Genomic DNA, 27,877 nt, shown 5'->3' on the forward strand with positions numbered 1-27,877 from the left:
TTGTTCTTTTAGTAAAAATGGTTTATTGGACAAGGAAGATTACAAATCGGATTCCTTGATGGTAACCATCAAACCCTCTGATCATACAGGATTACTCTTGAAAAATGAATTACCACATGGAAAATAGTAGAGGGGAAAAAAATACAAACGATGAAACATTAAAAAAACATCAGGACTGTTAAGAGGCAACCAGTTACAGCTTTAAAACTACTTGCACTACAGTTAAAAAAAACAAAAAAACAAGAGTAAATATTGAAATGTTAGGTCAGAATAAATAGAGTAAAAATGACAGAAATGAAATGTTAAAAGGTTTTCCTAGAAGGTTAAGGTTGCACATTCTGATAAAAACACCTTAAATGCTGATCTGGTTAGCAGACCGTTGCGTGAAGTACTGGACCGATACAGAGGAAAAAATAAGACTTGTGGGATAAGAGGCAGGTCTGTGTGTGTGTGTGTGTGTGTGTGTGTGTGTGTGTGTGTGTGTGTGTGTGTGTGTGTGTGTGTGTGTGTGTGTGTGTCCTAAATCAAACGAGACATTATGTGAACTCACTCTCTAAAGACCAAGGCACTCAACTGTGTTCCCTCAAATACTTTTGTACTCCAAATTTTGAGCCATTACCACCACCACTTGCAAACTGTGCAGAGTACAAAGCAGCACGTTTGCGTTTCAGTCGAGTTAAATCAACTAGAGCAGGAACCTTTTTCAATTTGGACATCACGGATAGTCAACATTCAATCACGCCCCCCGTTAAGTACTGATCAACAGCACTTTCCAGAGAGTCCTGATCCTGTTTCACTCTAATTGTTTTTGACAACTCATCAGAATATACAGAATTCACTTTTGTGAGAAACACAAACATAAGTGAATCTTTTTTCTCTTTGTTCTCTATCCTTTGACCTGTCCTATTTTATACAGCATGTTTAGTAAAAATAAAGTACACAGAGTTTAAACACAAAACATAAGTCTAAAAATAACACATTTTACGACCGACCGTTAATTGTAAAAGTGAAACATACACAAGCAAGAGAGTGTTTTTTTTTTTTTCATGATAGATAACTGGTCCCCACGTTTGCCTTTTTAAACATCAATCAAACCGCGTTTCCGTATATTTTTCAGCTTTACAGACTCGACCTTTTGACCTCTAGGCCTTCTCCAGTGACTTGTAGTATTCTTTCAGCACAGCCCAGGCCTTCGGCGCCATGAAGCCGTCAGGAGGATTCTCGCCGTCACGAGCCATCTTCCTCATACGCGTGCCTGAGATGAAGTCGTAATCTTGATGGCTGTGGACAATAAATTTTTTTAAAAAGAGAGACAAAAAGAAATGTAAGTAAAAGACACATTGCATGAATGAGAGAAGCTTATAAAAAAAATAAAATAAAGGAAATATGAGCCGGTAGTTACTGCCTGCTGCTCTGGATCAAGAGTTTTGAGGCGCAGCAGTAAGCAGGCTGTAAGAGTCTCAGACCAAAACAAGCTCTTACAAAATTCTTTATGAGACACTTAAATTTAAACACGATAACCGTTTGTATATCAAAATATTTATATCTCTACACTCTAAGTTTGACATTCTGATTGTTTCTGGCAGCCGCTTTATTTGCAATACCTCACAAATCACTGTGTGGCTGTAGGGATGGTGTGACAGTCCAGAAAACACAAGCACGCTATCACAGTCACGGCTGTAAAGAGAGGCCAGTTTAGCTGACCTGCAACATTTGTCCTTCAGTCCTTCAAATTCATTTATCATTTCAAATGTGGTTTGGCAGAATGTGGTGAAGTGAAGACAAAAAGTCTCCCAAACTTTCTTTTTTTTTTTTTTTACTACCGCTTTGATTTGCCAAAGCCTGAATGTTTTGTCATCCTACACGCTGAGTTACCATGATGGACATTTTCAGTGGTACAGAGGGACATGTTAAGAGAGGGTGATACATACGATGGGTTTGGATGGTTCAACAAGCAGGAGAAAAATCTGAATGTTTTATATTTATAATGGAGTGTGCCAATGTCTATTACAGGTTGTTTTTGAATCTGTAATGGATCAACTTGTGAGTGGTAAATGGAGTGGAGCTTGTAGAGCTCTTTTCTGGTCTCCTGAGTACTCAAAGAGCGTCTAGACCGCATGTCACACCTACACATTCACACACTGACGGTAAAGGCTTCTATAGCACTGTTTCCACCAAGCGGTCCGGTTTGGTTCGGTTCAGTACGTTTCCACAGCCAACCGTACCCTTATTTGGTGAGAGAAGTGTGAAGCCAGATGGAGATAGCAGAGTCAGAGACAAAACAGTGTGACATCAAAAGCAGCCCAACACAGTGTCAGCCAGTTATCAATTAAGTTCAAGGAAGTAGAAAAGAAAAAAAAAACTGGGGACACAGTAAACGAGGGTCAGATGGGCACCCCAACAGAAGGGACAAGAAAAGTAGGACAGTACAGATCTCTGTTTTTCTGACGGAACTTTTGATGGTGGAAACACCAATAAATGGGTCCCATACCAAACCAAACTGACCCAGACCACCTGGTGGAAACATGGCTTAAGTAAAGAATCCATCAGAAGTAACTAATCCATTGTTGACTATTGATATAAAACAGACAGCAATGCAACTACCGTAAATTCCGTACTATTGAGCGCACCTGGATATAAGCCGCACCGGCTAAAAATAAGTAAATAAATGTATTTGTACATATATAAGCCGCACTTGATTATAAGCCGCAGGTGTCCACGCTATAACAAGAGCTATTTACACAGACGTAGGCTACCGGTAACATCCGCAAATACTGTAGCGTCCGTACGGACGTTAAAGGACGACGAGAGCGTTCAAATAATAACTTTTAATAACCCGATCACTGTCGGCCGTGACCACGCCGTTTACAGCAGAGAGCAACACATAACTTGCCGTAACAATCCAACTCTCTCCCCCAGCGTTCTCTCATACAGCCACTCAACACGTTCTCGCTGGTGCATTCACTGACTCTCCACATAATCGGAATTATGAACACATTATCAACTACTGACTTTACAACATGAACCGTTACAATACGAAGCCTAGCCGACGGTGTCTGTAACACGGCTGATGAAAAAGATGACCGTAATATATTTCACAAGAAAAAGTCCATCACTTCCTCAGTCTCTGTTGTCGCTGTCAGTGTCATCTTAACGTGCAGCAGCTCTGTTAGCTTCTTTGACAGCCAGGTCGATCGCCTTTAACTTGAAAGCTGCATCATATGTATTTCTCCGTGTGTTTTCCATGATGAGGGTGCGTGCATGAAGCGCAAAATGACTGATATTAAGATCCGACGTGACGAAGTCAAATGTTTTTGCGGCAGAAGCTCATTGTCCCCCATAAAAAATCCATGCATTAGCCGCACCGGAGTAGAAGCCGCAGTGCTCGAAGTGTGAGAAAAAAGTAGCGGCTTATAGTCCGGAATTTACGGTACTTCAGAAAATGAAAGCCTGAACACTAGTTTAGAGACAGTATTCTGTATTTAGAATATCACACTACACTGTCAAACACCCTCACCACTGTCTGCGTGAAGGAATTTGGCCTCAAATTAAACACTGATCAGAAAATTCAAACACTGTCACAGAGCTGCTCTGCAAATATCAGCCAGTGGATTTCAGTTGTCCAAACATCTGTGGTACATTTCAAACACTGATGTGTGCTCGATCCTCTCCCGTGACAGATTTGTCAATGAAATAAACTTCTCCTTTTAAATATGAACGTCTTTGTTTGAAGCGAGTGGCAGAGGATAGTCTCGAATGGTGGACGAGTGTCGAGTCGAGCAGGTTCATTACTGCGTCTCGAGCCTCGTCTGTCAGGGATAATCGAGAGCGCTTTCGACAGCTTGCTAACAGACATCTCACATTTTTCTCCACAGAGCTTACATTCGCAGAGGGTCAAAGCCCCTGCTGTTTACCAGATACAATTTCTAATTGCTTTTACATGACGGAGCTCACCGTTTGACTCGCTGAACAGTGCGAGGAAGATCTCACGGGTTCACATGGCGTGAGGTAGAAGAGCTCCAGGCTACTTCTTCAGAGACCATTTTTTATTTGGTGTCAAATGAGAAGCAGCTTGCCGTGACGCGAGCTGCGGCGCTCTACAGAAAGGCTGAGTGATTAGGGGGAAGCGTCCATATTCATCCTGATGTTTGGAAAGAGGCTGTCAAGCGTGCGCGGGACGCCATCGATCTAAATGAGGCACGAGTGCTGACTTTGGGAAACGAGTTTCCGCCTTACCTTTAAAATGACAGCAAGCCATCGAGTCAACGAGAATCTATTTAAAGACACAGTACAGCCTTTCACACTGTGCAGATAACTGGGGCTCCATGCTGTGTCCTATACTGACATATTTATTAACTGTGTCTTTACTGCCCTCTCCACTTGAGTTATACTGCGACTATATTGCGTCTTAGATACGATACCACATTTAAAATGTCACACAGTTACACTGCTGTTAACAAACCCTGTTATTATTATCTGTCACTCTCACTTTAACCTCACTGCATGGACCTTTTTTTTTTTTTCATCCATTCTTTTTTTATTGTGTGTTTACCTATTTTGCCAACGTGGCTTTTACTTAGTGTCCCCTCAGAGGGGATCAATGAAGGATTCTTCTTTTCTTACAGCAGTCTTTAGAAGTGAACCACCGCTCTGCGTCTGACGACACATTTCCCCTTCGCTGATTTCCATTTTGTTTCTTTTCCACCCGCTGTTTACTGCATCTCCCCTTCTACGCAGTGAGCTCGACGGCACTGCAAACGAGGGAAACCTCAGTGTCATCGGAGTTCAAATAAAGGTATCGAATTCAAATTGGAATCAGAGCTTTTGACTTTAAAACCCTTGACTGGGAGTCTGGTGGAAAGCGGAGAAAAGAGAGAGATGGGAAGAATGTGGGAGAAAAAAAAAACACAAGTCCCACTCCATTCGAAGTCCTCCTGCTTGGAAGACAATATCATCTGTACATGGTGCTCGCAAACTAACCGCTAGGCCACCTGCACGCCACTCTTCTAAGATCAGTAGTGTAGCAGAAAAAAAAAAAGGTCATGACTTTGAGTCAGCACCCATGTAAGCTAGCGAGGGTGAGCGTGTTTTTGGATGTCACTTTCATACACGTGATGAAAACCAGAACATGCATCCCAGTGTGGAATGAAAGACCTGGAACTTAAGCGGGTGTTTTAACACTGAACCATGTTGATGCTGAAGCCACAGAAAGCAAAGTTAACTTATCTTTCCTATCTATTTTTAGCAACACTGAGAGCACTCGATGTTTCTGATAAACTACTTGGTCTGAGATCAATGTCATAAATATGCATCATGGAAAACAAAACAAATCTTTTGATTGGTCTGGCCATGTTTACTGCTGGCCAAACGCAGCGAGCGTTGCATAACCTGCATCAAGTCCAGACATGAGGCAGTGAGCTTGCATGAGTTTAGTTAGTCCTCATGCGTTCGCAGACAGCTCCTACTAATCCACCAACGCTCTTCACTGTATAGGAAAGAAATACAATGCCTGTGATTCTTGGCATTTATGTTCACTGTCAAAAGAAGGAAAAAGGGGGAAAAGGAAATAGATGAAAGGGTCTGAAACTCGGAGCAGCCTAATGACTCATTTATGTACCTTCTGTTCAGGCTGCTGCTTCTAAATGGACTGAATGAGACTTATTAGTGTCTACAAATAAGCTTTTCAATGAAGTGTGAGTGAGCGGGGATGTTTTAAACTCAGACTTGTTCAGTACTTCATGACAATTAACTTAAAAAAAAAAAAAAGAGAGGAATGAAACAGGGTTTAACGTTAACACAAAACAAAAAAAGAAGAACTCACTTTTTAGAGTCGTAGAAGTCCATGGCTCGTTTGACCTTGTTGTAAGCCGCAACCTTGAAGGGAACAATCTCCAGGGTGATGAGGCCAGGAGCCATGGTGAGGACCTTGGCCCCGTGAGTGGGCTCGTACAGGTCCTTTCCTGTGTCGGGGTGGGGCATGCCTGCTGGGTCTCGACCCACGATGTAAAAGTTGGCTCCGGCGACCATGCGAGCCCTGCAGTGCCACTGAACCTGTGTGTGAGGGGAAACAGAACGAGGAGCGTTCAAGCAAGAGGAGGGAAACAAGCTTGTGACGCTGACTGAACAACACTTATCCCTGCTTGTTTTTATTTTGTTGCTGTGCTGAAGTTTGTCGTACTGCAGTCAGTAAATGATACTGGTACCTTAGTGGTACATTTAGCCTCAAACACCAGTCACACCAGACACTACAATCTGCAGGCAAACTACACATTTGTGATTCATCAGATGCTTTCAAGCTTACATTGTGTGTTCTGTTTAATTGTCCACAAGTGTTTAAGCAAACTGGGAATGTTTGCAGGAAGAAGTCTGTGTAGGGAGTGAGTTTGAACAGAAATCTGCATTCAACTAGAGCTAATCATTAGCGCTACTCGTCACCTCTAAACTCTGTGAAGACTGTATAGAAAGGCAGTGCAAAGAAAAGGAGACCTGAGGTCTTTCATCATAAGCTGATGCTAACTAAACAAGGCGTCTAAGCTCATGGTTCAAGATGTGTAGATGTTTTGGAGGCTGGTAGGCCGGAGGTAATGTTAGATAAATGACACTCAGACTGGAGCCGAGTCCTGCTCTCGAAAGCTCACAGTCGGATTTACAAAAACTGAATGAATTCACTGCCTGACGTGCAGCAGCTTCAATCTGCTCTCAATAACTCGTGCCCCACACATCTATGTTCAGTGACACCGAGAGGTTTATGTATGGCAGGGAAACAGTCAACAGAATGCCTCAAGACGATCGTAAATCCAATTTCCTGCCGTTTTTCACTTTATACAATTTGCAGTTAACAAATAGCAGTCCTCCTCCCCGTTTCTGTTGTCATTACTCAACGCCGTCACATTTTCTGTTCCGTGTCAGTTGTGAGGAAATCGTGCTTTAGAGAAGCATGTGATTGCGTTTACAACAGTCCTGATCATCTTTACCTCGGTTGGCCCGGCGTACATCATGGGAGAAGGAAAGATGGCTACGATGGTGGTGTCTGGATTCAGGACGCCCTCCTCCAGGACGGCAGCGTGCTGCTTCATTCGCCAGGGCAGAGGCACGTCATCGTCCTTGGTCCAACCCCCCAGAGGGTGGAGCAGCAGCACGGGCCGTCGATACCCCCGCTCGATGAGACGCTTGTGGGTGTCCTGCATCAGGAGAGCGTGGCCGTTGTGGACCGGGTTGCGGAGCTGGAAAGCGAACACGGCATCTTTATAGAGAGAAAGAAAGAAAAAAAAAAAAGGAAGAAAGAAACAGAGGGAGAGGATGAGAGGGATTTGTTCAGCTGCGACCAAACACCATCTTTACACATCTGTATCAAACAAACAAGAGAGACCACAGTGCACCCAAAGATAATCAAGCAGCTCAACGCCTGACCACTCAAACCGCGCGGAGCGAAAGAGTGAATCACAACAGCGCTTTCTCTCCCATGACTTTCATACTCTTGTCTCCCTCACTTTGGGCACAGAGACTAAACAAAGAATGAAAGCATTCAAGCGAGTGGAGCACTCACCGTTTTCCTTTCATTTTATACAAAAAACATGGGTAGCAGTTTATAAATATTGTGACACCACAGTCTCTGGAGAAGTCCATCTCGTCGTTTTTAAAGACGGAAAAAAAACGAACTGGGCCTCGGCAGTACCTGCATTCATTTCTTTAAACTTCTGCTTGAGCTCTGTGGGTGTCAGACGGTACTGATCGAGTCCGTCATTCCAGCGGATCTTGTCCAGAACCTGCAGGTCTCCTCCAACCAGCCAGTCCCCACTTTCCATCACCATCTGCAAAAAAAACAAAAAAAAAACAGAGTGGTCACAAGTAATCAGGACAGGGAGCTCAGCTCAAACATAATCCAGACTTAAAACACTGGTCCATAAAAACGTCCCTGTGCTGGAACCAGGCCAGAGTGGATTCTAATAAAACTCAGGAGTTATTACCAAGTTGAAAAGAGAACACACACATCAAAGTCTCGGTGTCCTAAAACAGTCAACAAAACTCTGGCATGCGCACTTTTCCACACTTGGCCATCTCCTTTATTTCCATAAGAGACTAACTGCGATTGTATTGCACGTCACTGTAAGCCCTGTTGATGAGCTTATGACCACATCGGGGCCAAATGTTGTGCTCACGATCCGGGCAGAGGTTGCTATTGTTTTCAGGAGATAGGCCTGCCTTCACGGGGCTTTTTATGAGAGTGGGGCTAAAGTTACTGAAAGCTTTAGCCCGGCCCATGTTTATGTGATACAAAGTGACAATTCTCTGCAGGCTCGATAATCAAAGAAGAAAGCAACAACAACAACAACCGGCATCAAGGCTGAGAACTCTCAAAACAAAGGCCACGAAACACAACCTGAAGTGGGCAAAGCTTCACGTGAAGCATTGTTTGGAAGAAGACAACAGAGATGTCACTGATTTCTTTGACACGTCGTTCATCATGTACAAGAAAGACAGAAAAAAAAAAAAAGGTTCTTTGATATCCGAACTTAAAGCACGTATTGATTTCACTTCTATCTGGCGGCCTGTGTTTAAGAATCAGACGGATGTCGGGAGTAGAGGTGTGTGCGTGATTCGATCAATAACAACCTGGCTGCGTCTTAAGGGCTTTCAGGATTGTGTTGTGATTCGTTTTCCACACTCAAATGTATCCAGCCTGTCTTCTGCTGCTGCTGCTGGCCCGAGAAGAGCCGTGAAAGATGCGTAGCAGTCTTCTTCTCTTTTAGATCGATCAACAGCCAAGACGAGTGGCGATTTATTTTCCTCACAAAAAAGAAAAGAAAGTGCAGCCTACGTGAAGATATCAAAGGAGCGGGCCTTGGCATACACATGTGCTTTGTTTGACCGTTGTAAGTGCCCCCCAGGAGTTCATATGGGAAAAAAGAGCCCTAACCAAATAAACAGCCACTACACACCATGGTTTCTAATGAAGGGGGCTGCTGTCTGACTGATGGACAGGTAAACAGGAAAAAGTGGATTAACTAAATGTAACTTGGCGCAGGTTTTTTTTTTTTCTGTTGTAGCTACCAGCGCTGAGGTGTGATGACAGACTGGCTCCAGCTCGGGGAGTTAAACACATACTTAAAATATACATACACAGCGTCCAAAACTGAGTGACACCTTAATCATGGCAAGCTGAACTCACAGGTTGGTAGAGTGAATCAATCTGACAGCTGCGGAAATGAAATGTAAAACAGCATGTGTTTAAATCCAGAGTGGAGGAATCTGGTGTTGACAGCGGAGAGTCATGGAAGCCATTCGCAAAACTTGAGAGCGCTGACTTTATAAAACACATCGAGCCCAAATTTGTAATGAAGGAGGAGAAGCAAGGAAGATATCCGCTAAGATTTAAAGTTCCATGTGCTGTGACATATTTACAGAGTGTCTGGTGTCTCCATTCATCTCCAGCCATGTCATGTTGGCAGATTTTTAATATTTGATAAGATTCTTGTAAAAAAAAAAAAAAAATTTAAAAATTGCTTCGATACCATGGCAACAAAAATGTGATTTTTTTTTTTGCAGAGGAAACAGGCAAACTGCTGCACACGATCTGAATTGCACAAACACAATGAGATTTAGAGCGCTATGATGCATAATCCAGTTGAACCAACCTGTAGACTTGACCACCACTGCTCTCTCTCCACTTTGCTTGCAAAGATCGAGGTTAATGAGCAGATCTTCTCAAGTTTTTGGGAATAATAGATACTCTAATAGATCAGTGATCAATCATCAACAAGCGGCCCGCAGGCTACAACTGTCTCCCAAAGCTTCCCATCCAGCACCCTGACTACAAATCATCTCGGGTGATTAAACAATATAAGTTCGATCCTCAGGCTGAAATACACACGTTGGGTGACACTAACTTCTTCACAGACTGACAGCTGTCAGCGTCACACTTATGTTCAAGCAAGTATATTTCAAAGTCTGGCTCCCACAGCGTCTGTCACTAAAACAATCTGGCCCTTGAATAAATGTAGTTGACGAGCCCTGTGATGCATCATTCAAATAACAGAGATTGTGTCACTTTAAAGCGTGTGGCATCAAAGTATTAACTGGCAGGCACAGGCGGTTAAGAGTGTGTTTTCCAAACAGAATTTTCAGCAGCAGCGTTTTAAAACAAACTAACGAGGCTAACAGTCAGTTTGACCGCTAAAGGTCAAAAACAAGTTCAGAACACGCAGGTCGGGCATCAAAAGTGACTTTTAAGGGTTACCTTACACTTTTGGTTCATACAGTTCTGGGTTTTTTTGTTGTTTTTTCTTTTATAAAAGGAAATCAAATGTCTGAAGCAGCACACAGTTCAGACGTCACGTTCTGCAGGGCATGCCGGATCGTTTTGGAAAGTTATCCCACCACTGAGTCTACCTGAGCGCCACGGCGGCCCTACGGGAGACACATGGGAACAATTTCTGGGGTCCATTTTGAAGAAGAGTTGTTTGAGGGGTGGGGGGGTGGGGGGGGGGAGCTGGCAGGGAGTGATTGCTGCCTGTTAGGCTTGAGCAGAAAATTCTCAAGCACATTATGGTGGAATCTACTCGGCAGAATCCAACTATAACACCTGCAAAATGAGATTGGATGAAAAAAAAACAAAAAAAAAACACCCTGGGCGTCCTGACAGTGCGAGAACGTTCTCTGCTCCTTCACCTATTCACTCTTTCCATAAGCAATGTGAAAAGATCAGCTCGGATCTGTGTTCTATCAGGGCTGAAGCCAGGGAGGCCGAACACGTTCACATGTGTCGTTCGCAGGATGTTTATCAAACGGCACGCGGGGATGAACCGCGTGCAGCTCTGCAACGCTGCTCTGTGCTTTCCACGCAGGCCGGCGCGTGTGGCCGCTTGTGGTCACTTCAGTGGTCTACCTTGATGTACGGGTGGTCCTTGCAGGTAGTGCCCCACTGGCGGGCACATCGCTCCTCTTTGCGGTGTTCGTAAAACTCAGGGTTGCGGAGGATGGCCACCCGCCTGCCCTCGTAGACCAGCGCCACGGCGGTCACGCCGTCCAGACGCTCTTTGTCTGCAGCAGACACGGGCAGCACCACGGGCACCGACAGGTTGATGACGCCACCTAGGACAATGAAGAGCACTTTGATGAGAGGCTGTTATGTCCACGTGAAAAAATAAAAAAAATCAGAACTGTACTTCCATGTTGTTCCATTTGTGGCTTTTTTCAATGTTTGAATTTTATTGTGTTTTTTTTAGGGAGCCCTTTATAAAATCTGGCCAGGGACAACAGATGAAAATTAGCCTTTTGGCTAACTCTGGCATATTTACAGAAATGTTTATTAATATGCACTGTCCCTGTAAAAAAATAAATAAAGAGAATAAAGAACATGAATTAAAGCCTTCGATGAAAGACTGTCGGGGGAGAAAAAAAAGTGATGGAAATACTGAGAAATATTTCAAAGAGGGGAGATTTTATTTGAGCTTGTTTTGTCTTATAACAGTTGAAAGCACAATTCAGTTAACAATCAAGTACAAAAGCAGTTTCTATTATTGCACGACGTTTACCATCAGCACAAAATGTAAAAGGTATCAAATCCAAACAATTCAGTCGACACCAGTGTTTCCATTTTAGCTCGACTGATGAATGAATGACACCGTTTGCCATTCATTATCCTTACAGAGAATTAACTGGTTGTTTTAGCTCCTCAATGAATCAGATTGTACTTATAATATACCCATGATGCTCTGATGTTCAAAACTGTTTATGCTCAGAGAAGAATCCACATCCAGTGATGAGTGAAGAAGGTTCAAACTGTTCCCTCTGCTGTTTGTATGATGACTGTTTGCGGGTGAGCCCTATGCCCAGTCACTGCCACTGTTATCAAGCGATTCTAAAGACTAGCAGCGGCGTTCAAACGCCAAGAACTGAAGAGGCAGTGAAGAGCACAAGGTCCTTTTGAAAACATTTACGGAGGAAGGAAACGTGGTCAGCGTTCTATTTATGCCTCAGGGCCACGCGGGATGAGCTGCGATAGGCTCGTGTAAACACGACGTTTGTTTGTTTTGAAGAAGACTCCACAGAACACCTTTTTACATCAGACTTTGATAAATGAATCGCACGTGGACAGAGAGATCCCACATCCTTCGAAAGAAAAGGTTCAGGGGTCTCCCATGTTTTCTTTTGGACTTTGACTATTATTCCACTGTCGATTCGTTTCTTTGCTTTTACAGTTCTCGTGTGGGGTTTCGGGACGTTCACAGGATGTTTTGGTTCACACGTGCCATCTAATTGCAAGGTGAACATGCATCCATACAAATAAAATTTTTTTTTTTTTTAAAAGTTCAGAGGTTTTCAATCCGTTTCAGTTCTATTCCTCTTGAAGCTAAATGTGGACTTTACGGCTAACCCAGACAGTCTTCAAGGCTCCAAATGGAGAGGATATGAGATTCAAAAAGAAACTCTCTGGAGGCGAGCTGGAGCTTGACCCTCTCTCATTTGATGATTTCAGCTGTGTAGCTCGGTTGGAGGGTTTGTTCTGCCGCGCAGGTTGATGAAAACGTTTAGAGCTGCGCGCTCTTCACATCACATCACATCACGTGTAGGGGAAGCACGAGGGGACGCTGGTTCTGTCCCCCCCATTCCTCCTCCTGGACCCTCAGCTCGTCCCCTTCCGTTTTATTTGAACCAGCTGTACAATCTACACTTTGACTTCTACGCATTCCTGACAAATGTTTGAGCCATCGAGAAGACAAAGGCTTGAATTCGGGTCTCTTTTGGATTACTGAACCATGCAGTTTTGGGCTCTTGGACCTATCTTAGTGTTACAGACAGGGCCAATCGATACTGTCTCCGTCATTATTTTGATGTCAAATCCCTGGGAGGAAGTGGAAATGGATAAACGTGGTGTATGATGTCAATCAATAGAGAACCTCTCCCTCCGTCTCCCTCCGCCTCCGGTGAGGAATCAAGACATTTCACATCGATACGTGTTTTTGCCTTCTCTAAGCATCAATCATTTCATATCTTTTTTTGGATTCATAATCATCTGACATTTTGTTCCAAGTTGTAAGAATTGCATGATTTTATCCCTCGGTGAGGACAGCCGTTATAATATATAGTCCTGTCAACATCTGAAAATGAAATACGGGCTATGTTAACTCTCAATTTATTTGATGCATTTTTCATTTTATTGTGTACTTAACAAAATATTCGTCATCTTAACTCACGACCAAGATTTGAGTGGTTACAAGGGCAATAAAAGTTAATTGACTGTTTCTTGGAATTTCAAACAATATATGAGAAATTGCTGTAATTAGAGGAAGAGAAGAAGAACATTTGTTGTCAATTAAAAAAAAAACCCTCCTGAGATGAGAAATGGACAATGTTGGAAAACATCATTATCCTTTAATATCCTGCATCTACATCGACTCCACTCCTGTATTCATGTTTCATTGTTCCACCTGGCCAAGCTGCATGGCACTTCTTCAACATGTCAGCAAACATGTCACACAGGGGAGACATGCAGAGTACTTCTAAATCTAAAAAGGCTGCCGTCTATCAGATGAACTATTCTGTATTAGAATAAAGTGAAGAAGGATTACAGTTATAAAGAAAAGAGCTGCAGTTAAAGAGACGTTTGAGGTTTCATTTACAAAAACTAGAGCCGCACTGTCCCATTGGTTTCAGTAGCAGCTGTTTATCTGTTGTGTGATATCATTTTTAAATCTGGCATCCAGAGCGTTTAAGATAAGAGATGATAATCCTTCATTGAACCCCTGTGGGCAAAGTCAAGTGTCGCTGAAGTAAAAAGACAAGAAGAAGAGCATACATGAATGAATGAAACAAGACAAAAAGGAATACAATAAAAAGGAGATAAAGGTACTACTGATTCAAACGGGATTTTTCATTGGACAAGGGAAATCACCAGTTGGATAAAGTCTAATCTGTGGAAGATCTCTCAAATGATTTTTAAAGTCTTAGACCAAAAGAAGTCATGGAAAACACATCGGAGTCTGCAATCCAAAGAATCCTTATTTTGAAAACGGGTCGCGGCCCTGATTTTTACAATTCTTGAATCTCAACCAATAACAATAAAAACTCATAAGTTCATGAGTGTCAAATGAGCTCCAATCTCTGAACAAACCTTTTGGCTAAGAGCTAAGATGACGACAGGTACCCTGAAGGGATCTTGGTGCTCTGAGGGATTTATTTCCTCTGCTTATGGACGAAACACTGCAGCAGTAGCACCAACACTTTATGTGGAAAATAAGCACTCAAGTACCACTGTATGACATGCAGCTATCCTGATAGAAAGAAATCCCCCTTTTTCCATTAATGTATTTAGTGAGCACTCATCTCCCTCTAGTGTCTCTTTTCATGTATTACACTGATTTTTTCTTTTTTTTCAGCTAAAAAAACACACACACAAAAAAACCCATTATCTTACCGTCCAGCAGACAGTCAAAATGAAGACATTGCAAAAACTCTCTCTCTCTCATGAAGCCGTTGAGAGGAGTGGCCCAGCCTTCAGCTAGCACCTGCACCCACTGCATGTCCACCTGAGGATGACGCACAGAGTCACACCAACAACCTCTAAACAGCACAAGCAAGGATACAAGGAGAGACGTGGATGAAGAAATGAGAATAATAAGAAAACCAGAGGCACCTTTCCAATCTGCACTGCGGGCAGAGTCTCTGCGTCCGCCTTCGCGAGGTCAAGTTTATTCTCCTGAACGTACAGCTCCTTCACCTCGTAAGATGCATCAACAGGAACTATATCCTAGAGAAGGACAAAAAGGACTTTTATATTCAAATTGAATAATACAATAGATCTCACATTGTCAAGAGAGGTTGGTTATTGCTGCTCATAGAAATACAGGACTGAGTGTAGAGACAAATGAGACTTCACTGCCATCTAGTGGCAGGTAGAGGAATGGTAGCTAAAATATCTACTGTCAATGAATTTTTCGTAAACAGAACCATAAAGAGCAGCTGATTCTCCCCATGATACACACACGTCTGAAACAGTTTGCCCTCACCCTCTCCTGAAGTAAGTCGATGAGCTGCTGTATGCACTCGTTCACACTGCACGAGTCAGTTTTCAGCACCAGCTCTGGAGCCTCCGGCTTCTCATACTCCGAGTCGATTCCCGTGAATCCTGGTCAAATAAAAGAGCGTAAATGTTGTAATAAATATTAAACTCTCAAAATTATTGCATGGATTTTAAATAAATGAACACGCATCACAATGCTTAGAAAAACAGAAAAATCAATGGTCACAATAATGATTTATAAAAACTTGAGAATAGGGTGGGTTTTGAACATTTTCATCCCGTAAATAGCCTTTGAAGCCTGTGACAACATGAGGACGATGTAATGTCTAAGGCTGTAGACTGTATCACAAACCAATCGTCTCTACAGAGAGTAAACAAAACTCAGGAACAAAAGGTGGAGTTCTCAAGGCTGCAATACTAAATTCTGCAGGTTTTGCTGCAAGGCTGCTACGAATCAATGTGACAAGAAATGCTTTCTCGAACATTGTGCATACGCCTCATTGCCGTCCTCGTTCATTTTCTCTTTAATTTGATGAAAATGCTCAGATAGAGTAAAGCTGCTCACTGGGCAGATTGCAGATTTTCCTTTTTATTTGACAAGTTAAAAAAAAAGAAGAAGTAAATAACAGATGTCACATTACATGATTCTAAACTAAAGCCCTGACTGTCTTGATGATATAAAAGGATGCATGGATCTATCATTGCACTCCACATAAACAGTATACCTCGTATCTCCCCTGCTCTGGCTCTCTTGTACAGCCCCTTCACGTCCCTTTGCTCACAGACATCCAGCGGAGCGTCCACAAACACCTCAAAGAAAGGCAGCCCAGCCGCCTCGTGGATCTTCCTGGCATTGAGGCGATCCTGAGAGATTAGAAGCACATAAAGAGGTACATGGGTGATTTAGATGAGAAGTTACGGAAGCACAATATGTTCAGTTATAATCTTTGATCAGAGAAGTTTGGACCCATTTCAGTACGCACGGGCCAGAAAAAGCTTCTAACAGAGACACTCACAGTATTAAAAAAAACAACAAAAAAAACAGACTGCTCATCCTGCACCAGAGACATTTAGAATAGGATCCCAAAATAAAGTGGTAACATCAAAGAACTGTGTCATGATTATGTTAAGGATTCAGAAACCACACAGCTGAATGAGGCTGAGCTTGTTTTTGATTTACTTGTATGATAAAGTTTCATATTAACAATAAACTAACATTATTAATGTTTTTTGTTTACCTTGAGCAAAACTGCTCTAGGCAAAATAATCAAATCGAATGCATTTGAGTATCAATGAGGTCGAGCTACATTTGTCCATGCAGTCAACCTATTGTACTTTCTGTGGAGAGTCACGCACCCTGCTGTAGGGAGAGATAAAGCTGGCTATGCAGACCAGGCCAGCATCAGCAAAAAGCCGAGCCACCTCAGCAATGCGCCTTATGTTCTCTTCACGGTCTTCTGGGCTGAAGCCCAGGTTCTTGTTCAGTCCCTGACGGATGTTGTCCCCGTCTAGAGTGTAGCAGGGGATGCCATGACAGACCAGATACTCCTCCAGAGCCATGCTCACTGTGGTCTTTCCTGCACCGGACAAACCTGGCACAGAAAAAGGACAGTATTATGAAGCAAAGCCATGAGAAGGACGTCAACTCTGGACATGTGTGACATCTGATCACCTACCGCTCAGCCACACAGTGCAACCTCTGAACCCTCCTCTCGTTCCCACAACCTGTCCACGCTTGTTTCGGCTAACATGATGAGCCTGATAGGTGACATTAGTGGCACGTTGCATTCCCTAAAACAAAAAAACAGATTACCAATCACATTAGCTGCAAGCATTCAAACACATTAAAAGGGAGAGTAAGAAAACGTTGGCAACATAAGCTTTACATATTCAAGCTACTCACTTCAGAAAACATCTTAAAGGGATACTTCACCCATTTGCATGAAGCTTTGTATCATTAGAAACATGGTAGTAGTGTTGAATGGTCGTGAATCCAACCCTCATTTTGCCCTGAGACGAGAAAAATGTGTTTTTCTTTGCTTGAAAGTTTTCTTCATGTGATGCAAAAAGCGTCATATTGCATCACATGAAGAAAACTTTCAAGCAAAGAAAAACTATTTTTTCTCGTCTCAGGGCAAAATGAGGGTTGGATTCACGACCATTCAACACTACTACCATGTTTCTAATGATACACAGCTTCATATAAATGGGTGAAGTATCCCTTTAAAATCATCTGTTGTATACGGTTTCCCAAGAAAAGTTAGAATATTATGAAGAAGGAACTGAATGTGATTTTAAGGCTGAAAGGAAAAATGAATAAACTCATGTATGATTATAATGTGAGGAAAATACTAGGGGCAATATTTATTCAAGAAAACCCAACATTTATCATTATAACATTTAACTTTGTAAAGGATGCAAATCCTTACATTTGTGATGATGGGGGGGGGGGGTTCTTAAAGCTGAGAATTTACAATTAGAAAAGTGTTGGTGATTCGGTGTCTAATTGTTTAGAGTAGACTCTTTCGGGGTTTTGCTTTTTTGTTTTAATATGCCATGAATTTCACAGATAGCTTCTTCTAACTCATCCAGCAATTAGTTCAGTGACAGTAGACACCTGGGCAATTAAGAGAACAAATAATGGGGAAAAAAAAAAAGTTGGCACCATCAAGGTAATTTTTTCACGACTGTAAAATGAGTAAATTAAATAAAACTGTCACGACTGCAAGGCCATAAAACAAACTGTTGATGCTGTTAAGTGAATTAGCAGGAACACTGCTAGCGACAAACGCTGTGATTGTAGAGCTAGCTTTACCTTAATGTAGAAGTGGACTTTAAAGCATGCTCATTAGCAATCTGTCCGGACAGTTAGCATTTTAGCTCATTACTGAGCTGGTTCTTGGGGGGGGGGGGGGGTGAAAGGACGTGAATAAACACAACTCGGCTAAAGAAATCTCACCCAGTTCTCGGCAGCGTTGCTCAGCTTCTGCTTCTTGTGAGAGCTGCTGTACGTCTCCATGGCTGGCAGCGAACAACGGCTGATTAATCAGGTGACCTCTTACAAAATAAAGAAAAACAGAAACCCTTCGTTTAATGGCTGACAGTTATATATTTTTTTGTTTGTACAGGTATCTCCAGTGAATGGAGCAGCCCGACGCCGGGGGAGCCTCGCTGGCACTACAACCGGGAAGAGCTTCCACAGCAGCCACGCAACAACGTAAACACGTAACCTGCGCGACGGAGTGACGCACATCCTCGTTCAGTTGTAGTCAATCCGCGGTCCGAACTACAAAACGGATCTAATGTCGGTTGTTTTAATCTCTAAATGCAGTCTTAATGACTCAACTGATCTGCAACCAGCTACCGCGAAACTAATTGTATTGTAATCCAAAAGGGAAAATTATTGCTCTCCCAAAAAAGATTATGAGATTTAATCATTCTAATTATCATGTTTTAACAATCCAAACTTGTTTTCGAGAAGGCACGGTGTAAAATATTTTAAATAATTTTGAAAGATAATGAATTAATCATAAACTAATAAGAAAACACATTTAGAAAAAAAAAAATATATATATATTTTAGAACAAAACAAAATGTAATAATGAAACCTTATAGGTTTATCTCAGTGATAACACACCGCCTACCACCCAGACATTAAAATATCCTGCTACTCCACCTAACTTGTTAAAAAGCGAACATCGGGACACTTTTTTTATAGGCTATGAACCGAGTGACAGAGGGCGAAGCTCGTGCTGATTACAGGACGGTTGCTCTGGATTAGAGGGGATGCGTTGCAGCCAGGAGGCAGGATACGGATGGATGGTGGATGGATCTGTGAAACATACGCCGGACAGCTGGGAGGAGCAGTCCCTCAAAAAGCGAGCGGCACTGTGTAACGCAGCAGTCCAGCCTGAGCAGATCAGCGATCGAACAGCACGCTGAATCAGACACTGAAGGAAACTGCAAGTACAGGAAGAGGCACCAGGAGGCCTGAGGAAGCCAGGTAGGATGCTATAATCAGTGCAACATGTGAATCTTTACATTTCTTTATATTGGGTATGGTATCTGGTGTTTGGAAGAGCCATTGTGGCACCATGTGATGTTGCATAGAATAAATCGCAGGAGTGTATTTTAATAGAAAACGATGGCAATCAACTTTTTTTTTTTAAATCACCCTTGCTAACAGATACAGGATTACACATACAAACACACAGGACCTTTGTCTCCTCATAATTATATCAAAAAAAAGTTTGAGCAGGTGATAGGGAACATAAGGTAGACTATGTATGGTATTATCACTAATATGTTATCAAGATAGTAGACACATCTTAACCTATGTAGCTCTTAAAGTATTTGAAATTCAAAACTAATTTTTGACTGATTACTAGTAAACTGGTGGGCTGCTATATTTCTGCTTGCTGTATGCTTGTGGCACTTGCTTTTCCTTGTTTTCATTTCATTGTTATTATTCAGTAACTAGTTATAAACTGCTCTAGCTCTGACTAAAAACGAGAGGGCTTAATTACAGGGCATGGAAATGACCTGTTGCCACACCCAGTAGGCAATGGCCTCATGGGGAACATGGTGGTTACGCAGTGTGCGGGTTCACTGTGCTACACCCCAAAAGTAAACTTCAAAACCGGCTGCTCCACACACACACATCACATTGTAAGGACTACCGCCCTGTAATATATGGGAGGCATGAGAAACACCCAGGCATTACTGTCAGTGTCCACCTCACATGTGGTTATGGCACCCAAAGAAGCAGGGCTGGCTCCATGTACAGTGCGGCTGTGTTGGCTTGTATGCTATAAAACTGGTTGTCTTTCCAGAAAGACATCCAAATTTATTCGCTCTGTCAACAAATGATATTTAAATTTGTGTGTTTGATGAGCAGCTTTGCTCAAGGAACTGGTGTTAACGGTGGTCATAGAATACAGCAGAGAAAGTAAATATTATTGCTCCCTGTCTTACACATTATTGTCATCACCTGCTTACTCACATATAAAATGGTATTTCCTTTGAAATCTTACAGTACTGTTATATTCTTATGATCTAATGCCACAGCTATACCTATTCTGTTTTTTATCTTTAACCATGTTTTTACTATACCGCCATACCTAATTATTGGTCAGAAAAGTAGCTTAATATTTATTACACCTGAATTACCTTCAACAATAATACACTGGTTAGAAAATAAAGCATTAATCCTATGACACAATACATGAAAGAAAAAAAAACAATTAGGGGCAATTTCATGGATGTAAAAATGCTTCAGGGTACATTTTACTCATCATTAAATGAGGCACCTTCTGATGACTTTTGATTGAGTCGTTTTACATTTCATTACTGCAGCCCTGCAGATTTTACTAACTTTCAAGATGTGAAATTCAGACACTGCTGCAACAACTAAAAGTCCTCTTACAATAGCATGCCATGGCAAGCGAAGCAAAAAATAAATCAATCATTTCATCACAGCACCACTGTGGAGATCTTAAACAGCAGTGTGGTTCAGTGATATGCAAACTTGTGTCAGATTGTTTTCTCATGTCCCTTTAGTGAGGTCGTACACAAATTAAAACATGTGTTAAACAACAATAAAACTATAATAGACTGTACTGCTGAACATGCCGTTTTAAGACTTGATTTACAACAAGAACATGCTTTACATCTGTAGTTAGCTCCTCTCTGTAGAGTCACCAGTTGCGAGAGGGCTGGGCCACCTCTGATGATGTGGAGAAGAAGATGAGTGGACAGCAATTTTAGGAGCATGTTATTATGGAGGGCCCAAAATGGAGTCAAAGCCCTGTTAACCCTGGGGTAAAATACAGCCTTCGAGGCAGCCGTGTGGCTTCTCTTGAAATAGCTTATGTGAGCGGATGCAGCCAAGTTATCCATTACAGACTGTGACCATGTGGAATAGTTTTTTTTTTCTTCCAGTTTTCCATCACCACCCATCCCTTAAGAGAGCTGGGTACCTCGGCTGGTGGGAAAACACGGTGTATGTACACTAGGGAGGAGGGGACTGGTGGAAAAGTAGCCTAATGGAGACGCTGTTGATCTCCTATGAACAGGGCATCGTGAAGTTTCACAGAGATCACTATAACTTAAACGTCTTCTACTTCTTTATTATTACACACTGATCTTTTTCAGACACATTCAATAAAATATGGAACATAAAGACGCTAATTGTAGTCTGTCTATCTATCTATCTATCTATCTATCTATCTATCTATCTATCTATCTATCTATCTATCTATCTATCTATCTATCTATCTATCTATCTATCTATCTATCTATCTATCTATCTATCTATCTATCTATCTATCTATCTATCTATCTATATGAAAGATTACAAATAAAGAAACAACATAAATGTACTTGACGTCACTAACCTGTGTCTCAGTCTATGGCATTGTGTTTGGCTGATATATTTTGTCTTCTCTTATTGCTCTTGTTTGTCATCTTGCTCAGTTTTAATTCACCTAATGACCCCTGTACCTCCCCTTAAGTCTGTCTGACTCCGTCTTCTATAGCCATCTATCAGTTGAATTACTGCTCATGGTTAATCAGAGGCCATTCTACTAACATGAGCCTCTCTCTACTGTAATAATATTTTCCCAACAATTGATTCTGAGGAAACTGATCCTTCCAGCAGCTCTCTTGGTTGCAGCCAAACTCTATTTCTATCCCATCCTCTGTACTAATGCCAGGTTTTCCTTCTCCATGCAAGTAAACATACCGTTCTGTATGTATCCCTGATAAGATTTATCGTGATGCATTTCAGTGCTGATGGCAGTATTCCTCAAATCCATTAATGGAGCTGTTAGAGGCCTTTTAGTCATGAAAGAATGAAAATGGTCATTGCTGTAGTGCTCTGTCAGGCCATTAACTGGAAAGCGCTCGACAACAAACATTGCACTAAAGTTCACTTCCAAGTTTTTGTTGTTGTCTTCAGGGTACCATTACTAATTATTTGCCTTTGCAGAGACCCATCTTTTTTAGATAAAAATAATCTTACTTAGCTTAGTATAGCTTTATTTTTAATTTACTTTTAGTTATTTTATTTTTTTTGGTTTATGTATTTATTTGTTGATGAGAAAAAACTGAGACCACAGAGCCAACTCTGCATTACAACTCAGCAGATAGAGATTTAATTTCTATCACATCATCTTCTGCAATTAGTTTTTATGGACCACCATGAGCCCCCATTGACAGGAAGTGCTAGGAACCGTTTTTGTTCCTACACAACTCAGCACTACACCTGCATTTGAATGTGCTGTGAAAGGTCTGGTATGGTAAAGGTCTAAAACAGCTGATAGTGTTACTTCAACTTCAGTTTCCTTTGGGGATAATGCACAGTTTTATTAGTTTTCTTGAATTTTGGGCATTTCTTTTGCATTTGTACAGACCAACACTCTACCCTTTATAATGGAATATTCATTTGTTGCTACACATAATGTTTGTCCATACATATCTTGCTGTGACCATGGCAGCAGCTTGTTAAGGACAAAATCTGTGTTGTGGAAAGACTTTGCAGGGCCCAAAATTAGAGTCCGGCTGAATGTCCAAACAGAAAAACTGTCATGGTGGTTCTGGTGAGTGTCCAGGGAAAGGAAAACAAAAAACAACGCACAGTGTTAAATCATCAAACCCCTTGTAGGCTAGAAATAGCTCTTTCTCCTAAAATGAACCATTTGGCCAGTGGCATCAAGGACTTTGTATTGATAAAAGCTGAACCTCTAGGTTAAAGAAGTGGAGAAACCAGATTAAATGATAGTTTATCTCCTCCTGCTTTACATATTGATTTGGCACCTTTTATGAATCCAAGAAGTACCTGTTTGTATAGTTTATTTTCTACAAATGTCAATACCACAAATGTACCTTACAAATCCAAGAGTTTTTCCATTTCTAAACTTGTCTTTCTCTCCTGGCAGCTAAAAGGCCTGAACCCAGAGGAGTGGTGTCTGTGGGTGGACAGTGCAGGCACCAATGGCTTCGCAGGAGCTTGTTAACGCAAGGGACTCTTCCACTGACAATCTGAACCCAAATATGGAGGGTGTTGCTGCTCCCAGCAGCAGTAAAACCTGCCCTGTCCACACCCCAGGCGGAGAGGATGCAAAGAGGGGCTTTCGAAAAGGCATAGGGAGGCATAATGACTACGTGAAGATCTCTGTGCCAGACTCCAAGGTTAATCGTTTGCCCATGGAGTGGTGGAAGACAGTGATTGCCTTCTTCTATGCTGGCTTTAACTTGGTCCTGACCACTGTCGTCATCACAATAGTCCATGAGAGGGTCCCACCCAAAGAGAGCAGCCCGCCTCTTCCTGATAAGTTCTTTGACTATATTGATAGGGTCAACTGGGCCTTTACTGTGACTGAGATCAACGGTATGGTGCTGCTCGCCATCTGGCTGATCCAGTTGTTCTTCTTCAGATACAAGTAAGAACCTTTGGTGCTGATTCTTGCACATGAAGTTTTCTTTCAGCTTCATTTATTCATTCAAAAGGAGAATACACAATCTTGTGTATGTATGTGTCTGCCATTATAAAACCCCTGGAAGTTTAACCGCAGAAAGAGTGATGTTTTCTTTACCCGTATGTGGTTTTGCGTTACGTTCACGTTTTCCCCCATAGGATTGTTCTACATGAGTAGTTAGAAAGCAGTATTTATTTCATAGATTTGATACACACAAATATCAGATTATTATGTAATCTATAAATATTTGTGTTGTAATTACCGAGCCTGGTAAATAAAAATCAATTTGGCGGGTTCAACAGGATCAACATTTATACAAAAAAAAAGAAAAACAGATCAACAGAACATTTTATTCATTTAATTTGTTCTATGATAATAAGTCATTTCTATTAATTTTGTTGATTATCCCAGCAGGAAAACACTGCTTTGCCTTTTGTTATGAGTTATATCAGTTGTTTTTTTTCTGAAGATCTCAACTCATTTTTCTTGTTATCTAAAACAAAGGTGGTTTTCCCATTAACACTGCTTAATTAATCAATTACCTCGAGGTCACGCAGTTTATTTTCTTCAAGGGGTAATTTGCTGGTCATCTAGTTAACACAACTTGCTTGTCACAGTGATCGGCCAGACCATGAAAAGCTGTTGCCCTCACTAATGTGGTGAAAGTGAAAGTATAAGTTAAGCCTATTTCTGTTTCTGTTTTGTGCTTTTGCAACTGTGGGGATATGAGATAAATAACTTGAGCTCCTGAGAAAACAAATTGGTGGTTATCATGTAAAAAACAGAGAACTTCAAATGTGTGGATGCATGTCTGCTTAGGGACAAGCAGACATCAAACTGTCCAAAATAGTCTTCAGACTATTATACGTGTCAATTGATAAGGATTACTGCACATTCACAAGACCAAAACAAGTATAGTCCATTTAGCTTTTGTTTTTCCACTATGTCTTTGCAGGTCAATAGCATGCAGGCGGTTCTTCTTCCTCATTGGCACGCTGTACTTGTACCGCTGTGTCACGATGTACATCACCACCCTGCCTGTACCTGGTGTGCACATGACTTGTGCTCCTAAGGTGAGTAACATGCAAACATCAGAAGCGGCATCAGCTGTTGTTGCTCAGCCGTGTACTCGCGTTCACCCTCTGGGAATCGTTTTACACAACCATGCAAGAGATGCAACTATAAAAAAGCCATTTTGACTTCAACTGCCTCAGGACATCAACAATATTGAAGTACATCAGTGTTTTGAAAAACATGTGCTCTCAGGGAGTTGTTTGTTGGGTTGTGTTGTGCAACGACTGAGAGGTCAGAAAGCATTGTATTGTAGATCTGTATCATAGGTAATGAAAATGATTTAGTGTATGAAAGCCTTTTATGACTTGTTGTATTCAGAAATGTAAGTATTAAATAAGTTATATGATAACGTATCTTTTATTGCTTTCAAGTTCCTTTTCTTTACTGCACATTCCCGTCCCTTTCGTTACCATGTTCATATATTGTCGCCTCGTTAAAAGAGCCTGACTGAAAAAGAAAGGAATGGATTTTCATTCCAAGTAAAAAAAATGTTTTTCCTTCTTACAAAAACGAGAATAATGAATCATCTGTTATGTAAGGTACAATTCAAGCGAAAGCCACTTAGCTCAGCAGTATTACTGAAAACAGGAAAAACCAGCCTGGCTCTATTCACATAATGTACCATAATGATATTTTATTTCTTTAATCCACACAATTTACGGATTGCAAAGTTCCCGAACGTGTCACCATCGTGTCATTGGTTTGAGGTTGCCAAGTGCTGGTTGTGATGACCCTTTAAAGGTCCAACAACTCACGTACATTTTTCATTAATCTATAAGGCCTAATCGTTATAGGCATAACCAGGAAGTTGTGAAGTATTTATCTAGGAAAAAAATAAAAAATAATCCTTTTTTTGTTTTATAGACAAAACAACAATCTTGAGGTGGAATGTTTTTTTTCTCTGCAAATTTGTAATGAACATTGTTCTGACGTAAAAGAAAACAATATTCAACAATTAAATGACCATTGAACATCATCCGAAATTGTTGGTCTAATGTTGTTGCTGATGCTGTGTTGATCTATTTATCCCTCTCTTTGTCCACTTCCTGTTTTCTGTTAGCTCCATGGAGACTCCCAGGCAAAGATCCAGCGAATCCTGCGGCTGGTCTCAGGAGGAGGTCTGTCTATTACAAGCTCCCATCTCTTGTGTGGAGACTTCCTGTACAGTGGACACACTGTGATGCTTACTCTCACCTACCTGTTCATCAAGGAGTGTAAGTACTCAGGGCACTTGTTGTGCATTTGTCTGTATGGAATGATTTATGTGAATTTCATGAATCGTGTATGGACATGTGGTCTTCCTGGGATACAAATGTGGTGCAACCATTACTGATTTGTTCTTAGCTTTTAATGGTTTTGTTTCATATCTTTCCAGATTTGTTCATAGCAGTTAAGAAAATGTTAAAGGACACAATTCAGATGTTTATAATAGTTGCATCAGTTCTGTCTGCCATACTGTATAAGTTCACCGTTTCAACACATTTTAAAGTTTACGTCCTTCATATTATGATTTCTTATCCAGGCTTTTGATACATTAGTTTTAACGATTTGTACCAAATAAACTGGCTACTGAGCTTATGATAGAGCTGCATAATAAATGTGTTTTTGAAAATGTATGCTTTAAGGAGAAAATATAACAAGGAGATGTTCAATATGTTTTCTACTAAGGACCTGTCCTCTGTGTGTTGCAGAAAATCCATCTTTTCTTGTCATATTGCACTGAAATCAAACACAGCCACACATGGATGTTGTCGTAGATCTTACACTCTTGTCTCTTCTTTCCTTGAAGACTCACCACGTTCATTTTGGTGGTATCATCTCATGTGCTGGCTGCTGAGCGCCGTGGGTGTAGTGTGCATCCTGGTGGCACATGAGCACTACAGTGTGGACGTGGTCGTGGCCTACTTCATCACCTCCCGCCTGTTCTGGTGGTATCATACGATGGCCAACTTACAGGTTTGAACACCGGTTGACTGACTGTGTGTGTGTGTGTGTGTGTGTGTGTGTGTGTGTGTGTGTGTGTGTGTGTGTGTGTGTGTGTGTGTGTGTGTGTTCTGCTGTATTTTGTAAATAATGTAGAAGCTAAGTTTCTGTTTAAAGAAATCTATGTGCAATAGACAATAGTACATAATCACAGTAATGTTACAGTGTATTAGACTTTTCCTTCAACCTGACAGTGGGCTATTAGGCTTTTCAAAGAGTGAATTACCCCCTCTACTGGCCAAAAAGTAGACAGTTACAAGACAGTTCAGTGTTTGGTAAATTGTATTATAATAATTGAATAGTATGGTTAACATGTAACTTAAGAAAAGGCTTTAAATGCTGATCTTGAATGCTGATTAAATTGCAAATATGATATTTTTAAATCTGTTTGTTGTTATTATTGTATATCTAAAATGTTTATTGTCCCACTTCCAAAAAGGTTTTTACTTTTTTTAAAATGGCAAACTTTTTAAACTTTTTAGACTTTTTTTACACGTTGTTTACTGTTTGTCTGTTTATATATTTTGAGGAATCAATCAAAAAACAATCAACACATAATTAATGCTTTTATAATAAAGTAATCACTTTAATGTTCCTTGCAGACTCTGAAGTGCTCGCCCAACAACTACCTCACCAACACCTGGTGGAACCCGCTGTTCAACTTCCTGGAGAGGAACGTCCAAACTTCTGTACCGTGCTCGTACAGTTGGCCCATCACCTGGCCTCCTGCCTGCCTTAAGAACCCCTGTAAGAAGTACTCGATGGTACAGAGCACACGAGAGGAGTGATCTGACCCTGACAACCCTGCAGTATTGCCTGATAGTCCACAGATGTGGTATTCCTTTTTACCAAATGGACAGCAGCTTAATGGCACCAAAAATGAATTGCTATGAAAGAAATGTTTCTGCAAAATATTTCAAGAAGGGTCATTGTGAAGTCTCTGTGTGTTCTTCATAGATGTCATTTATTTATAAGATAGAGTCCTACAAAGTCATCTTTGTTTTTGTATCAAGTATTTAAGTCAGCTAGTGATGGACAGTTTGTTGCCAATGTATTGTAGGTTTATGAAAGTATATATTTGCAACACTTGATTTTAGATCTGCTGCCATGACTCATTTTTATGTGTTAAATGGTTTTACCTCATTATGATTTTAATATGCTCAAATCACAAGGTGCCTTAGGGAGTGTTTAGTGTCAGTACATGTTACAAAACTGCCATCACCAGCTTTGCATTTGTTTTTTTCTGAGTGTTTTTATATAATGAACATTGTAATCATTGTATTAGCCTTGAGTATGTACTATATATTCTAGCTGTAGTCCA

The 27,877-nt window shown here is 41.2% G+C and overlaps 2 protein-coding genes across 2 annotated transcripts; one reads left to right on the forward strand and one right to left on the reverse strand.

Annotated features, from left to right (window-relative positions):
• papss1 (3'-phosphoadenosine 5'-phosphosulfate synthase 1) lies at window positions 1–18,221 on the reverse strand. Its single transcript, XM_079336895.1, has 12 exons — window positions 17,982–18,221; window positions 16,699–16,813; window positions 16,379–16,614; window positions 15,748–15,886; window positions 15,009–15,127; window positions 14,636–14,749; window positions 14,417–14,528; window positions 10,886–11,091; window positions 7,676–7,811; window positions 6,975–7,243; window positions 5,822–6,051; window positions 1–1,281 (listed from the first exon to the last, which is right to left on the reverse strand). Exons 1-12 carry the CDS (start codon window positions 18,039–18,041, stop codon window positions 1,143–1,145), a joined length of 1,875 nt encoding a protein of 624 aa, XP_079193021.1. The 5' UTR covers window positions 18,042–18,221; the 3' UTR covers window positions 1–1,142.
• sgms2a (sphingomyelin synthase 2a) lies at window positions 18,161–27,727 on the forward strand. The gene is made up of 8 exons (XM_079336905.1): window positions 18,161–18,239; window positions 18,741–19,025; window positions 22,554–22,620; window positions 22,960–23,463; window positions 24,455–24,572; window positions 25,634–25,787; window positions 26,363–26,529; window positions 27,159–27,727. The coding sequence occupies exons 4-8, from the start codon at window positions 23,015–23,017 to the stop codon at window positions 27,342–27,344; spliced, it is 1,074 nt and encodes a 357-aa protein (XP_079193031.1). The 5' UTR covers window positions 18,161–18,239; window positions 18,741–19,025; window positions 22,554–22,620; window positions 22,960–23,014; the 3' UTR covers window positions 27,345–27,727.
• The last annotated feature ends 150 nt before the right edge of the window (window positions 27,728–27,877 follow it).

The sequence above is a fragment of the Symphodus melops genome (genome assembly GCF_947650265.1).
Source record: "Symphodus melops genome assembly, chromosome: 2".
Taxonomy (NCBI): domain Eukaryota; kingdom Metazoa; phylum Chordata; class Actinopteri; order Labriformes; family Labridae; genus Symphodus; species Symphodus melops.